The sequence below is a fragment of the Ictalurus punctatus genome, chromosome 24, assembly GCF_001660625.3.
Source record: "Ictalurus punctatus breed USDA103 chromosome 24, Coco_2.0, whole genome shotgun sequence".
In the NCBI taxonomy this organism is placed as follows: Eukaryota; Metazoa; Chordata; class Actinopteri; order Siluriformes; family Ictaluridae; genus Ictalurus; species Ictalurus punctatus.
In genome coordinates this window covers 20,992,843-21,009,789 of record NC_030439.2, presented here as the reverse complement: position 1 = coordinate 21,009,789, position 16,947 = coordinate 20,992,843, and the positions used below count along the sequence as shown (strand labels likewise).

The 16,947-nt window shown below is 41.8% G+C and overlaps 2 protein-coding genes across 10 annotated transcripts in view; both read right to left on the bottom strand.

Moving 5' to 3' along the window:
- Positions 1 to 1,644: 1,644 nt before the first annotated feature.
- Positions 1,645 to 8,028, bottom strand: ywhaz (tyrosine 3-monooxygenase/tryptophan 5-monooxygenase activation protein, zeta polypeptide). 5 transcript variants are annotated; one of them, XR_008393382.1, is made up of 7 exons: positions 7,872 to 8,028; positions 6,253 to 6,561; positions 4,668 to 4,791; positions 3,370 to 3,533; positions 2,204 to 2,299; positions 1,787 to 1,965; positions 1,645 to 1,754 (listed from the first exon to the last, which is right to left on the bottom strand). XR_008393382.1 is itself a non-coding variant. In XM_017454950.3 (6 exons), exons 2-6 carry the CDS (start codon positions 6,547 to 6,549, stop codon positions 1,915 to 1,917), a joined length of 732 nt encoding a protein of 243 aa, XP_017310439.1. In that variant the 5' UTR covers positions 6,550 to 6,561; positions 7,872 to 8,028; the 3' UTR covers positions 1,645 to 1,914. The 5 variants fall into 5 exon arrangements, 3 of the variants coding, with proteins under 3 accessions (XP_017310439.1, XP_017310440.1, XP_047006480.1); XR_008393383.1 differs by having other exon boundaries at positions 1,793 to 1,965; XM_017454950.3 differs by having other exon boundaries at positions 1,645 to 1,965.
- A 4,264-nt stretch (positions 8,029 to 12,292) lies between these two features.
- The window catches only part of znf706 (zinc finger protein 706), a 5,427-nt gene continuing 772 nt past the window's right edge, over positions 12,293 to 16,947 (bottom strand). For 2 of the 5 annotated variants that reach the window (XM_017454963.3, XM_017454968.3), the window contains exons 2-3: positions 15,588 to 15,723; positions 12,293 to 13,218 (exon numbers count right to left, since the gene is read on the bottom strand). In XM_017454963.3, coding sequence (XP_017310452.1) covers positions 13,123 to 13,218; positions 15,588 to 15,723 — 232 coding nt within the window. In that variant the 3' untranslated portion in view covers positions 12,293 to 13,122. Of the gene's footprint in view, positions 13,219 to 15,587; positions 15,729 to 16,936 lie in introns of all 5 variants that reach the window. The other 3 variants (XM_017454966.3, XM_017454964.3, XM_017454965.3) reach the window with 2 other exon arrangements.

Genomic DNA, 16,947 nt, shown 5'->3' with positions numbered 1-16,947 from the left:
ACAGACAGCAACCTGGACCAGAAATAAACACACACACACACACACAGATAAAAAGACTGACAAATGGACAGACAGTATATACAGTGCCCTCCATTAGTATTGGCGCCCTTGGTAAATATGAGAGAAGAAGGCTGTGAAAAATTGTCTGAGTTTTGATGTTTTGTTAAAAAAAAAAAATCACAAAAATACTCTGCTCTCATGGATATCAAACAATTACAAAAAATTAAGTTTTATCCAAACAAATATAGGTTAAATATAGGTGTGAAACAATTATTGGCACCCCTATGAATTCATATGAGAAGTATATATTTGAAGTATATCCCTATTGATATTTACATTTTTTTTAGTACACTTGGGTGACTCAGAACAGGAAATTGTTCAACCGTGACTTCCTGTTTCACAGGGGTATAAATATGAGGTAACACACAGGCGAAATTCCCTTAGTCATTCATAACGATGGGTAAGAGTGAGGAATGTATCTGTGATGTGCGGCAAAAGGTTGTTGAGCGTCACACAATGGGGCGTGGCTATAAGAAAACAGCACAAGCATTGAAAACGCCCATTTCCACCATCAGGGCAATAATTAAGAAGTTCCAGTCACCAAAGAGACAGACAGACTGGCAAAGAGACAGACATAGAACTGAAAGAAGAAACCAGGAGATGTTTTTGTTTGTCATTGTCTTTATTTGGCTGAAATGAACCCGTCCCACCTGATTACCGCTGACAGTAACAGTGACACGCTGAGCTGTGGTACAGACACACGGCTGGAACTAGCACAGATGTTCACTTACCCTGATTAACTGACCTGAGCCACACACACACACCCCCCCCCGAGATGACGGCTACAATGACATGACACGCTGATGTAAAGAAAGAAAACCCCAACAGTAGTGCAGAAACAGTGGCGTTAGAGTCGGACGCTGGAGCGCGTGACGAATCTAAACAAAGTCGTGATATCTCACAACGAATACGCTGCCGAATTTGAGAAGAACCTGAAAGTAGACGCTTAAAAACCTGGTGGCTAATTTAACCCCGAAACTGTTCCCAAGGTAATAATGTTACGTCATAAAGCTACGAGTTTCACCTCCACAGATCAACACTCACCCGTCATTAAACACTCTCTTCCACGGCAAGCCGAGGCCTCACACACACGCGGTACAGACGCTCAGATTTACTTATTTCTATGTCATGCTAACAAAATGCAAGATTAATTCATAATAAAAAACCCAGCCTACGTTTATCAGATTTTTACATTTAAAAACAAAAACAAAAGTAAGCTCAGTTTCTTTCACTTAAAACTGTAACAGCACAAACCCTCTGACGTAGCGCTCAACTTCCTGGTGTTCGGTGCGAACCGAGAAAAGGCGAAGCTCGGGGATGAGCGCGTGCCAAGAACCGAATATTACCAGATGATCATGTGATCAGGACATTTGGAAAATATCGAGTGTAAATTGTTAAATAGATTAGTACAATGATATCATGAACCGCAATAAAAAAGTTTGGCAATTATCACAATACAGGGATTTAATATCGATGTATCGGTTCAGACTGGAGTCCAATTTCAGTTTGAACCTCTAAGCAAACTCTCTCTCTCTCTCACACACACACACACACACACACATACACACCAAAACAACATTTACATGTAGGTATAAAGCACACACATACACGAATGTGTCCAGTTTATTAAAAATGATCCCTCCCTCTAGTTTGTGCCCCAAGGCATGATCAAGTCTCCAGATCAACTCACCCTCCTACACACACACACACACACACACACACACACACACACACACACACACACACACACACACACACACACACACACGAACAGGAGAGGCTGGTGTGGAGGAGCAGAGAGTGTGTATCAGGCTCTCAGCAGTTTTTTTGTTTGTTTGTTTGTGTTTATTCTTTTCAGTTTTCCCGTCCCTCCTCCGTCTCCTCCTGATTGTCTGAAGTCCACAGCTGGAAGAAAGAGAGAAAACACACACTGTTAATTACACACACGCTGTCTCTCTCTCACACACTCACACACACACACACATTACATTCACACGTCTCCAGACCAGAGCCCGAGATATCGGACGATCTCAGCACTCCGGTGCTGTAGAGAGAGAAAGAGAGTGACATCACCGGTTTCCCCTCGGAACGCGGGCCGAGAGGCGTTTCCTCAGAAGCAGGAAGTGAATGAAGGGGAACTCACTGTCAGGTTGTCCCGGAGCAGCTGCATGATCAGCGTGCTGTCTTTGTACGAGTCCTCGGTCAGCTGGTCAAGCTCGGCGATCGCATCATCGAACGCCTGGAAACAAACAAACAAACAAAAACAACATCGAGACACCGTCAGAAACACGCAATAAAATAAACAGTGTCTTTAAAAAATATCTCAGGGAATCATTTCGTGAAAAATGGGCCATGGGAGAAAATAATATACAAAATGCCCCGCCCAATCCACAGACCACACCCCTTCCCCTTCAAACCCCTCCCCACACCTGTTTCCAAGGTGTGAAACTGGAATTGTTTGTGGTTTATTATATATAATATTAATAAAAATAATAATAAATAATACACGACCTGATCACTGCACTCTGATTGGTCAGGTGTTGATTAATTCTCTACAGCAAAAGCTCGTACAAAGGGACTCGTACGGCGGATGCTCCACATAAACCTTTCTGGAAGGAGTCTCCAGCGTCAGAGGGTGAGGGGTTTTTTGTCTAATGCACTTAATAAAGGCTAACGAGGCTGGTGAGGCAGCGAGTGTGTATACGCTGCTGTAACGTAAGTGAGAACAGGAACTGACTTTGATCATTAATAAAAATTGTACTGCGGTGTAAGAGGAATAAAACACGGGCTGCTCTAGGGAAAATCCGCTTCAGGTATATGCGTCTCAGTCCTAGATGAAGAACAGACGCTGTTCGAACATGTAAAACTGGCACAAAGCTCCGAGGTTTCTAAAACTCCTGCTGGAGATCACATGACCCACTTCCCTCGTTTTCACCTCTTCAAATAAAAAATAAAAAAACGGGGACACGGTGTTACCAACTTCCCCTGGAAATAAAATCATCTACACAGCTACAGCTGCCTCGTATGGTAACCATAGCAACAGCAACCCCACGTAAGCCCGCACTATTACTGTAAAACCACAGGAAAATACTTGTCCTCTTTCTTTTCAGAGGAATGTAAGCAGGCTGATTTTGGGGGGTGAAATCGTTTCGGGATCTTAGCGAGTAAATGTTTGAAGTTTAGAAATGGGAAAGCGGTGTCTCTTGGAGATGTAGCGAGTCGGAGAGCTAGCTAGAAGGTAGAAGAAGTGAGATCTGAATTGAGACAGAGCCCAGAAGAGACTGTACCCGGACGTGGGGGTCTCCTCACCTTCTTGGCGAGTTCGCAGGCCTGCTCGCGCGAGCCGAGGATCTCGTAGTAGAAGACGGAGAAGTTGAGCGCCAGGCCCAGTCGGATGGGGTGAGTGGGCTGCATGTTCTCTGTGCTGATGTCGAACGCAGCCTGGTACGCCTCCCGGGATTTATCCACGATGCCTGGAGGGAAATGTGCAGATGCACACTGAGCAAGTCCTGATAGCATTTACTTCTCGTTATTTTTATTTATTTAGCACTGGCGCAGCTGTTGTGGTTGTGACTGTGTGTGTCCCACGCGCTCATTATATGTTTACGAGCTTTAACACTCATCTTCATCATGTTGTGTTACTTAGCTGCTTACAGTACTGTATAAATGTGACTTTATTGCGGTTCTCTCTCTCTCACACACACACACACACACACACACACACACACACACACACACACACACACACACACACACACAGCTACGCTACATTTCTCAGGTGTACGGGTGTGTATCTGAGCGCTGATCGTCTTCAGTGTGTATCAGAGAGAAGAGTTTTGGTGTGTGTAAAACAGTCAGTGTGAGATTCTGTGATTTTTCTCCTTCCTTCGTGTTCTCATGGGTGTGGAGCACAAGCTGAGACCTGCTGCTAATGTCCTGATTCAGCTAGCAGGAAACCGTCACACACAGCGAGTCAGTGCACGTGTGTGTGTGTGTGTGTGTGTGTGTGTGGCGGGGGTGTATGTGTGTGTGGATCATTCAGGTGTATAAATGTGAAGAATTGCTGAGAGGCATCATGAAGCAATAAATTACGATACAAATTATAACAGACCTGTCTCTCTGCCTGTCCATGTGTCTATCTGTCTCTCTGCCTGTGTATCTGTCTCTCTGTTCATCTGCCTGTCTCTCTCTGTCCCTCTGTCTGCCTGCCTATCTGTCCATCCGTCTCTCTGCCTGTCTGTCAATCCACTTGTCTGTCTGTACATCTGTATGGCTGTCTGTAACCCTGTCTGTCTGTAACCCTGTCTGTCTGTAACCCTGTCTGTCCTTGTAGCAGCACCACTATATATTTCCACGTACCTTTTTGTACTTGCCCTCTCTCCATCTGTTCCTTTATAAGTGTGTCTGCTTATCCATCTTTCTACCTGTCTCTCTACTCATCCATCTGTCTACCTATCTTTCTAACATGTCTTTCTGTTCATCTCTCTATTCATCTGCATATCCATACCTCTGTCTCTTTATCCATCTCTTTACCTATTCATCTATCAGTTCGCTCACCTATCTTCCATCTGTTCCGTGTGTAAAACGTGTAAAAGATGAAACCTCACTTTTTTTGTCGTCTCCCACGGCGACCTCGGCCAGGTAGCGATAATAATCTCCCTTCATTTTCAGGTAGAACACCTGACTCTCGGCTGGAGACGAGGTGCGGATCAGGAACTTGTCCAAGAGATGCTGAAAAACACACACACACAAAACACACGTAATTTTAGATGAAGTCTAAACCATATACATTGCGAGACTGATTGGGTCAGAAGGTGTTGATTAGCTTTCTATAACAGCAGCTCGGACAGTAGTGCAGCTTTATATTAATGCGCTTGTTTCTATAGTAACAGCAGAGAGAGAGAGAGCGATAGAGAGAAAGAGGGGGGGTGGCCGTTTATAGCTGCTGTAACGCAAGTGAGAACAGGAACTTGTTCCACTGGGCTTCCACTCTGTGTATGAGAGAGATAACTGATACGCATGTACAGTTCCTGTAAGGCGAGTGCTGATTGGCTGATTCGGGTCGTGGGAGTGTTTTTTCTCTACTGAATGCCTTGCTGAGTCTGGGCCTGTGTACATTTCTGAAGCTGCTTGTGCGAGCAGGTAAACCTGTCAGAGCCAGCAGTTTCACACCACTCTCACCGAATACATCACCGCAGTCATCAGCTTAGATCAGTGTTCTAGATCTGCATGAGGTTTTCACGCCACGGGCTCCGCCTCCATCCTCGACCCGCTTCAGCGGCTGTGAGGATTTAGCGCTATCTGATATTGTCGGTAGAGATGCATTGATTATTAAACGGTCAAATCATTACCTGGCTGTGAATCGTCTCGTTCTGGGTTCCATCGTTAATTTAAGTTCAAACGGTTACATCGGTATTTACGCACTGAAAGTTCCTGGACTTCAGAACCGGGTTACGCAGCAGCTCAAGTGGACTTTCTGAGGTTCTGTCCCCATGAACTCAAAATTGAACTTTTGTGGCTTTCAGTATGAATATGTAGTTATCTTAAGGTTATCTATATCTCATTCTGATGACATCATTCTGCACTTCAGCTTCTCATCAGATTTTCTGTCCAATCAAACACTCTCTAGAATCCTGCCCACAACGTTATAAAAATCCACAGTACTAACAGTCCAGTGCAACTTAGCCTGGGCTATGAGGTAAGCTGAACGCTACTGGTTATTTAAAAAGGGGGCGGAGCCACTCGATATATCCCACCCTGACTTCCTGTTTCACGGCGCGTTTCATTCACTTCAAAGGGGACTTTAAACACGTTCGTTTGCACGTAATCTCGAAAACAACAATCTAGGGATAGAAAACGTGTCTAATATTTTTAACGTGACACACTGTGGTTAAATCAAACTGCCAGACAGAGGTGCTCGACTTAATACGGCACCTCCCTCGATCCTAAATCACGCGAGAAAAATGCGCGCAAGTTCAGAATCGAGCACAACTAAGACACGCCTGTTTTAGACAAACTCCGCCCCCCATGTGTGTAACTATCATTTAACTTTTTTAACTGTATTACGAGTGTGTGTTATAGGATTGTACAATACGGAGCTTAATAAGTATTGGCGCCCCATAATCAAAAGATATAACCCGTGCCAGTTTGCATTTCAGCACACTCCTAGCGACATCACTGACTGACTCTCACCAGCACGTCGTTGCAGATGGTCTGCAGCTCGGACTCGATATTCTCGCGATACTCTTTGGCGATCTGCTCCTTGTCGCTGCTCTCCAGCTTCATCTTCTGCTCGATGCTGGAGACGACCCTCCACGCCGAGCGGCACGCCCCCACTACGTTCTTGTAGGCCACCGAGAGCAGGTTCCGCTCCTCGTCCGTCAGCTCCTCTCCCTTCTCCGTCACCTCCTTCATCACGGAGGCCATGTCGTCGTAACGCTCGGCCTGTTCGGCCAGTTTGGCCTTCTGTACAAGCTCGCTTTTATCCATGGCGATTGCGTTCTACAGCGGAGACACCAGAAACAATAACGGTCACGGTGTTAATCACGTGAGGGGTCGGAAGGCGTCAATATCGGTGAAGGAGACATTCAGTAAAATTGATGGAAGGAGTCTCCAGTGTCAGAGGTAAACCTTTAAAACTTGAAGTTTTCTGACGTCTTCAGGACAGAGTTTACGCTCCTTCGTGGTTTCTCGCCAACACCACAAGCTGCGATCTTTTAAAATCTTATTAACTTTAAGAGAGAGAAAAATAGCTGCTGTAACTAAACCTAATCTTAATAAATGCTATAAATTATGCTTAATAAAGGCTCCAGATACACTGCAAAAATATTTTTAAAAAAATAATCCAGAACGATGCTGTAAAGTATCGCAACCTGTTTCGGGTTTTAGTTGTGACAGAGTAAAGAATGAGCCAATCACAGCACAGTGGGTGGAGCCAAGTTTTTAAAAAATTATTATTTATTTCGTTCATTATTTTAAACAAAATTTAATTTTCACTGATTTATGTTGTAGACACGGACATATAATTAATGTTACAACTTTAAATTAAGTTATAAGGATAACCAACAGAGTTAAAAACTACAATTGCAGTATTATTTCTACAAATTCTACAATGTCGATCAACACATTCCGTCATGATTTCGTCTCAGAGCTATTCGGTTCTGCAGTAACCTCTACTGAGATTACTTCAACGACAAGTTTCATCTTTCTGTAAACTAAAAACTGACATTTTAGAAAAGTTTTGGAAAATAAAACCAGTAAAAATAAAAAAGTGTTAGTATGATCTTTGACTGGATCGTGCCTATCTAGTACCACAGACAGACATTTATTTAATAAAACAGTCAATTGATAAAGTTAATCAACACGTAATACATGTTTAGGTGGTAGATTTGTTAGTATTAAAGGTGTAAAATGAGTATTTAATATAAAATGTCTGCAATAGGAAGTGTTAGTGTCATGACTGAGAGACACGCCTCACATCACACTACACTAGATATAGGACTGATAACAGAAATGCAAACAATTGTACTGTTTGTTTGTTTTAAAACCAAACTATTATTCTATTAAGATGTTGTTATATATATATAGGTTTAGTTTTTTGGGGTTTTTTTTTTTTTGCTTGTTTGTGATAACTGACAGGAACATTCACACAAAAGCTGGCGGGACATCACTGGCTAAAAACCTACTACTCAACGCCCTGAGGAAAATAAAAGACAACAAGGAAACAAAACACGTCCAAAATTTAGGAAAAGAAAGAAAGAAAGAAAAACAGTTAAATGTTTAACACAAATAAACCCAAAATGGAGCCGTACCTTTACCTCAGACCGGTGATGTTCCTGCTGCTGCACAGTTGACAGTCACAATCCGCGCGCTCTTCCAGGACGCATCCACGGGGTCTCCCACCCACTCGTAGCTTCCTTGGAGCAGGGGCAGGGGCTGAGTGGCGCTGACGTCAAAGGTTGCCATGGCAACGCGGATCCCAGGAATGCCGGGCTGATCTGATTGGTCGAGACTTGAAGAACACCGGCGTGCCATTCGAGATAGCCCCGCCCACAACCAATCCTTCGACTCCACCTCAAGGCAGCCATTTCAAGTTCAGTTCTTTACGTTATATTGCATTACATACAGTATAATTACTATATTTTATTACTATATTTAACTCATACAACATTATATTTCAGGTCCGTTTGAGACTAAATGGGAAAATATCCATCGTATATTTCAGGAAAAAGCCAATTATTCTAAAATATCAACCAAAACCATGTGATCAGTCATTTTAAATGCAATCCTGTAGATATTATTCATAAAATTATATTTAGTGTTATCATCTAACATGTATTACATATAATACTATAGACATCTGGTGTGTGTGATATATAAAGAGACGTCTTTGTTTTTCAATAACGTTACAAAAATGTTATTAACTTAAATAATCTAATAAATAATTAGATTATTAAAACTAATGATCTCTGTTTATACAGAAACAAAGATTAGTTACAGTACTTTTCATTTTCAATACAAAATCATATTACGTATGAAAGATTAAAAGGTCAAATTGAGTATTTACCACAAAACGCATTTATTAAATACTAATTAATTAACTATAAATGTATGAAAGACTACAAATCATGCAAAGTATAGTGAACTTTTTAAGATAAAAGAGACAAAAAAAGACGTTGAATAAGTCGCTTTTACGTACAAATAGTATGTTTTTAGTCTGGATCCCCGTCTTGGCTCACTCTGATAAGAGATTTATTCAATATAATACTGATATATTAATGTTCGTGTACGTTTATGTCAATTGAGAGAAATTTTCAGTGATACCATGTAGGACTGCAAGTTTTAATCACAGACTACTTACATAATAATTGTATTTAGAAAAACTGAAGTTTCTCTGTAGAAGGAAAGGAAATATTCCTCAACAAGGTGCCAGTCCGTATTTTTATTTATTTATTTATTTATTGGATTTTAGAGGAATCTCAAAACTAAAATACTGAATGGTTTTGGAAATGTATTGATAGTGAACTTGGAGAGCTGGGCGCAAACGCCAACATTTAAAGCGCTGTGTAGTTTGGTGAAGTAATATACAGTATATACATATTTAATGAAATAACTGGGAGGTGTGTTGAATAAAAGGACATCATAAATAAATGGATAAGGAAAGAAACGGATGGTTGTAGCTCTGCAACCTGAGAAGCGAGTGATGTGCAGGAAGGAAGGAAGGCGTGGGTCTGCAGAGGAAAAAGACTAAAAGATGGCTGAAACCCGGCTCGAACGGTAGCAAGCCTGTTTTCTTTTCATAAGGATGTTGTGTGGACTGATCCTTCCTCCCAGTCTCACAGCTCACATCCTCTACATGTCACATGGGTAAAAATGGAGATCCTGTTGCTGAATGAGTCGTCGTCTGAGGAAGTAATGACCACAGCTGGAAAAGGCCGCCGTGACACACTGTTTTCAGAGCCTCGGCTGGGATTTCTGTCAGTATTTCCATAAAAGCACATTTCACACATGTGTAGAGTGCAGACGAGGATCCTGTGTTATAAAGTCTGGCTTTATTGTAGGGTTTAAAGAAAGGAGGAAAGGAATCTCATTTTATCCAGAGTTTAAAACAAAGGAGCGTTTAACTATTGTTTAATATGTTCATTGCCATGTTGTGTAGTATTCTGTAACGCAAAAACCCCAGCGTTGCCGCTGAGTTAAAGGTACTTGATGGGATTTCGGCACAATGTTTACGATAAAATTGTGAAATTCCCTAAACAGTGTGTAAAGTCAGGTACAGATCCTCATAAAGTGCCAGAATAAACTAGCTAGCTAGCTAATTCACAATTTTGAAAGTTTTGCCTAGATCCTTACACTTTCTCTTCATAATGAATTCATGTGTAATAAGGAAGCTAAGCTTGACCATGTAACAACACTGTTGCTAGGCAACTGTGCAACATAAACGCCTAGCATAAACTAGCTAATTACACGTGTAGATTTAGGCTTTCCTTTTTGGCACATCGCTGTTAGATTCTGAAAAAAAAAAAAGTATATTGTGATAGAATCATCAGGAACACCAACGTTACGCTCATACTGTGTGTCGCTAAATTATTACGAACTGCTCAGATTACACTGAACTTGAACTTAGCGCTGATCGCTAACCCAGCTTGTACGGCTTCCGCCATAGTGAGAAACGTCAGCGTTTGAATTCGGAGCGGTCTGAGAACTGTGACGAATACAACTTTTTAAAAAAGTCCATCAACCTCACTTTGAATACAGACCAGCTTCGTATAAATGTTTGCGTTAACGTTCCTATACTTGAAAAAACGTCGCTCAGAAAAAGCTGTAAAACAGTTTCTCAGAAGATCCAGAAAACGTTTATAGCAACCAAAAATCGGCAGAACTGTGACGTTCAAAAAACGTTACGAGAACTAAACGTGTTCTCTGAGGAGCGTAGTGGAGTGAAGCTCAGGGAAAATAAGCTAAGATAAGCTAGATAAGATAACGTTACTGTTACTAACTCATATTTACTTACTTTAGCTCGTTCTCAAAACTAGCAAACGCGTATTACGTACTTTAATCGTTCGTCTCGGTGTAATTTAAGAAGAATGGCGTGCTTTCCTGATGACTTAATGAGTTAGTGAGCGAATAGTGTCAGAGTTTACCTCACAGCAGGTTGTACTGCGTTCAATCAAAGCACTTCCTGTAATGTAAAGTGAACACGACGGGTTTAGACGAGTCAGGACATGAAAACTGCAGTGAAGTACACGTCATTATTGCCATAGAATAGAGTTTATTTTCTAAAAAAAAAAAAAAAAAAAGGGAAACAATACCAAAAGGCAATTCTACAACATTAAACATTTTTAACAGTCAGGTATTTTTATTATATTTCAGGCTTCCCTGCAATGTGTAAGCATAACTCTTACTGTAAAAACGAGGCCTTTTCTTTAAAAGCAGATCTTCTGCTCCATCGGGGCTTTAAAAACTGGAGCAAAGGACGCTGGGACGTTCTAATAAAAGCAGCGTTCCCATAACCTTCCGTTCCCGCTCTGTGTGTGTGTGTGTGTGAGAGAGAGTATATGGGGAGGGGGAGGGAATGATCTATTTTCCAACAGTCACGTGTTTCCTCTATGGACCGGAGCGTTTGATGGAGTAACCCACTTTACACAAACGCTGATACTGCAAACAGAATTTATAAGATGGGAATCAAACTGTTATTAAACCTGTTCCTGAAGAGAGTCTCCTAAAATCCGTCACGTTGTCATCCCGAGGCAGGAACTTCCGCCAATATCAACTGGACTAGAGTCAAATATCCAAACAATAGTTCGGGTGAAATTTGTCCACAAGGTTCCGGTCTAAAATGTTCCAGTCTAAAATCAGCTATGAGGCTGATGTCACCAACAATAAACAGAAGCCTCCATTTTAACATGGTGCCCTAAATGTGCATGTGTAAACCAGGTTAGGGGGCGTGGCCTAAAGTTTATCAGCAGAGCTGTATCTTAGAAGTGTTTCAAATGATAAGAAAGTTCTCGTTCGGTCCGTATGTTTCATTTTCAACACGGTTGCTATATTATTCTGCTATTTTTAACCATTTCGCTCGGGTTCTCTCAGGGCGTGGCTCACCTGATTCTCAGGTACTCATTAAAAACATCCACGCCCAGAAAATTTTACTCCAACTTAAGTCCAATTTAAGTCAAGGTTCGACTGTCCTGTTGGTCTAAATGTTCTCTTTTCCCCCAGTTCTTGAGCGCAACATAAAACCAATTTTTGATTTAATCAACAACTAAGCTAGCCTCCTAGCTAATCACAGCACTTAGCAGAGATGAACTAAAATGAGGTAAACTGCTTTAAACAGGTAACCATCAAACAAGCTAGCTAATGTTCGGTAGCTAAAACATTTTCTTTTTTTTCACTAGTAAGGTAGCAAAGTATTTATTTAAACTAGCAACCAAGTTCTCTCGCAGTCATTTCAACATGCTGTCCAGCTTAGCATAAAATACTTATTTTAAAAGCAAAAATCGAATTGTTTTAACACCATGTTAGCTAGCCAGCTACCTGAACACATCAGAGCTAATATGCGGCCAGACGCTCAAATGGAGCACAGAGCTAGCCGTTTATTAGCCCGCTAGCTGTTGCTAGGTACAATATTCAGCAGTATAAACGTTATTTTCTATAAATGTTGATTTTAGAATTTAATAACGTAAGCCCCGCCCCTTGACTGGCAAGTGAGCAAAAAGTGAGACATGAGGCCTCGTAAAGAAAATTAGACTTTATTAGGATGTTATATTACATTGGTGCAGGAAGCAGGTGACAGAAGTGTGGACGTCGTCTCCAATACAGATTTCTGAACACCATTCCAGTGATGAATAATCAGTATTTCTGCAGCGAAATTAAAGGAGTATAGTAAAGTGGTAATCACCCTCGTTTACATCCAGGCATCTCTGAGAAATTAGAAAAACAAAAACCCCCCAAAAATCAGGTAAAATCCATTCAACCACAGGTTCGGATGAGCGTATTTTCCAGAGTACAAGATCCAATGCTGAATAATTCCGCCGGTCTCTTGAGGAAGAAGAAATCAGAAATACTTACATCACTCTGCTGTATAATTAACAACAATATACAGCTTGCTTGTCGTTCCGTAACGTTCGCCGTACGCGACACCTTAAAAGACGCTGGCTGTTAAAATAATACTTATCTTTAGAAGGTCAAACGAAGGCGGGAACGTGAGCAGGTGCAATGTTAGCAGAACACAGAAGTCGCTATCGCATCACTGTATTTATAGATTAGATCTGTATAATCCGGAAAATACGGTACTTCTAGAATTCTATCGGGAACACACACCCGTCAGCCGTTTATCATCAGCCCCACCGTACACCAGCGCAGCGGTGAGTTACACGGATTAAACACCAAACCAGTGTGTATTTGATCAGACAGACACACAGACAGATAGACAGACAGACAGACAGACAGACAGGCAGACAGGCAGGCGTCTGCGTGCGGTTTTTTTTTTGCCGTTGGGGAAACAGTTGACACCATTAACAGTCTTTGACCGTGAAGCCGCAGCGCAGGTTTGGGGAGCGACGCTCAGGCTTCCACACCCACCAGCTCCGGAGGAAGAGGATTTTTGGGATGTTTGCTCTCAAAGTGCTGCTTGAACGTTTTCGGATCCGGCATCTGCGACTGCGGAGAGACAGGACGGTTTAGAGAACGCGCTACGGCTAGCCTGAATAACACGTCCTACACACACACACACACACACACACACACACACACGTATAGAATTAAATAAAATAAAAACGAGAATTTACGATGCGACTTCATTCTGAATGACTTAGTGCTTCGGAGTTGTTACCATGACGACAAGTCCCTAATCACAAACCTGAAACGCATATTTAACGTAAACGATTTATACATTTGAGTCACACACACACACACACACACACACACGCACTACTACGTACATAACTTTTACCATCGTAGAACGCAAATACATGGCTGAAATAAAAAACGAGGCTTTGTGAACCAGCTGGACCGTCATGTTTACGACATCTGAATCGCTTCGTTATTCGACGCCGTTCTTTGAAGTTGTTGCCATGACAACAAGTCTGTAATCTCAAACCTTCTCCTCTTATTTAACGTAAGCGATTTGTAAATCCGTGTTACGGATACACACTGCTACGCGCACGTACAGGCTTTTAACGTCACGACGTAAATACGGTCGTTAAAATAAAAACGAGGCGAGACGTCGGACACGGACGCTTTCGCTTTGTGCACCAGCTACACACCTGTCGCGTTTACGGCAGTTTGAATTATTCGGTCCCTGACCTCAAACCCGCTCGGGTTATTCCACGTGACTACAAGACCCGAGAATGACTTTTAATCCGCTTGGAGTTGCGAGTTCTTCTAAAATCGAAACTTCGTTGTGTTTGATGTGTCCTCGTAAGAAAACGTCCCCACAAACAGGTCAGAGCTGCGTTCAAGTCGATCATAGATCTGCGTTTTATATAGATACGTGTTACAGCTGCGTAGCGAGGTTTGTTTGTTTATTTATTTATTTATTATTCAGAAGCTTTACCTTCCTGCATTAAAGTAACGGGTTCCTCCACATGTGTACTGCACTACACGTTCAAATCACGTCAGGGAAAACGGTCATGTGACCTGAACCGTGTGCTGTTTTATAACTATCGAGTGTGTCGATACGCAGCGTATTCCATATCTAAAATACCGCATGTCCCGGCCCGAAAGAAATACATTATAGCTTTAAAAAGTCGTAGAACAGAAAGGTGTAAGGTTGGGAATAAAATCGTACGCACAACATGAACGCTTTTTAAAAAAATCTTCACCCCACAGCCACTGGAACAGCTACGACTCATCCTCACATAGGTGAGTTTTTAATACGCCCCCTAGTGGATATATGTCAAACTGCAGCAACAAAGGTTTAAATAAATTTGTTATTAATAACGAAATGTAAATATCCTCTTTTTTTTTTTTTTAAAGGAGTGTCACGTGACCTTTCAGGAAGCACACCAACGAAACATTCTACACTGGGTGCTATGGATATTTATTTATAGGATTTTAAAGGATAACCTTCTTTAATGGACTGGTTAAAGGAGGCCTTAATGCTAACACACTTAAATCAGCGGTACTCAGGGGTCCATGAATAATAAGAAGAAGAAGAGGAGGAAGAAAAGAAACTGTCAGTGGCTGGTAATGTGGCGCCCCCTGGAGGAAGTGATTTCACCTTCTTTCCATTTTACTTTTGGTTTGCTCCAGAAGAGAACTTTAAGCAGTTTCCCAAACTAGGGGTCGCGACCCCACGTCCCCATTTACAATTGAGGTCTCCAGAGAAACTCACGCTGTATCTTTCATTTATTTTACAAATTAACTATCAGAAAGATCGGATTTTACGTGCTTAACTTCTTCAATGTTACATGCAGTCCTGTTCAGACAAGTCTCCTGACATGCTGCACGCTTCCTCCTCCTCCTCCTCCTCCTCCTCCACTAAAAACACTAGCGCTGTGTCTCTAATCACATGTTTCTTCTTACAGTTCATGTAAGTGTTGTAAAAACCTCTCACGTCACCTTCAATCCTACAGAAAACTGTTCTGTGTTGCTGGATTTTCTAGATCGGCACACACGTCCGAATGTAAAGTCGGCGTTTTCGGATCCGAGACGCGGATCATGACGACGATCACGATGATGGCGGAACGTTTTAAATCTTCTGGATGTACATAAGATACGCAGCGAGAGTGTGAATAACGTCGCTCATATCACCCCTGCTTCTGCGGTTTACTACTGACATTATAACGTACAGATGTTACAGCAGTCTTATATTATATTACATCTGGAATTTAAAAAACTAAACAAATGCATTGTAGTCAATACACTGCTCTGATCGCTACAGAACCGAAGAAGCCCAATTATCGTCCGGAGATCTTTAAACAATTCCCAGAGGTCGATGAAAATGAAGAAGGCACCATTTGGAAAAGCATTTGGAGCGTCTGTGTGTGTGCGTCTGTGTGTGCGTGTGTGAGTGTGTTCTGACCCACCCTGCAGACACCACACGTGTACACCAGCGCAGCCTTTGCTGCTGTCTTCTGGTCGTGGCCTTTCGACTTCTTGATCTCAGCCTGCTTCTTGGCATTTTTCTGCTGAGATTGGATCTTCTGGTGTCCTCGGGCCATGCTGCTCTGAAACACACACAGAGAGAGAGAGGGAGGGAGTGAGAGGGGGAGGGGGAGAGAGAGAGAGAGAGGGGGAGTGAAAGAGAGACAGTAAATGGTATTTGATGTTTATAGCACTGCTGTATAAAACACATCTAGTGAATTTCAGCTGTGAGCAGAGGTGACAAGACATAATGAGTAAATCAGTGTGTGTGTGTGTGTGTGTGTGTGTGTGTGTGTGTGTGTGTGTGGGTCTGTGTGTGTGTGGGGTGCCGTTACAGGAAAATAATCAACGCCTGGCTGGTGTGCTGAAGCGGAGTCACAGCTACCACCCTGAAGTTGATTCATTTCCTATAACAGCACGACTCCGAGTGTTTTATTCCTCTTACGCAACAGCAAATTACCGACATTACGATCATTTCTTAACTAAAGGACGACACTTCACGCTTTTATCCGTTTATAGTTGCTTTTAATGTTGTGGAACTGTCCTACAGCTTTACGTCTGACTGTGTGTGTGTGTGTGTGTGTGTGTGTGTTTATTGCGATATGATATCAGTTCACACACTGTGGGTATTTTATCCTCCCTGCAGCAGTGTGAATCGTATATCGTGTGTTGTGTGAAACAGCAGCTCTGGAAACCGGTCTGATCAGGTTTGGTTTCGCCGATCCCAGGGCGATCCCAGGGCGAGACGGTAACAGGTGCGGACCGTCACTCCCCGCTCGTACACCGGACCTGAGCAGCTGAAGGTTTTCATTTACCAGACAAATCCAGAACAGTGTCAAATATTATAAACACATTATTATTATTATTATTATACGATAAATAAGCACTATAATCTTGTCTTGTGATTTCAACCATGAAGGAAGAAAATAAAGTTTTGTTATATTTTAACTGTCAGGACGAAGAGGTTGATTTATTTATTATTATGATTACTAAATGTGATTAAATGCTTAAAGCAGAAATAAATCAGCTGTTATGAAGTCATGAAGCACAAATCCTCCACAGTACTAAGATTTAAGACAAACACGCTTTGTGTTAGTAATTTATTAAATATAAGTCATTTCCACGAGCTCGGATATATATATATATATATATATATATATATATATATATATATATATATATATATATATATTTCACATTTCCCTTTTCTTTACATTTCCTCCACATTATGACTTGTATCCTGTAAACACACGGTGTTTCACCCGTATTGGGACAAACCCCGCCTTCTCACCTCTGATTGGC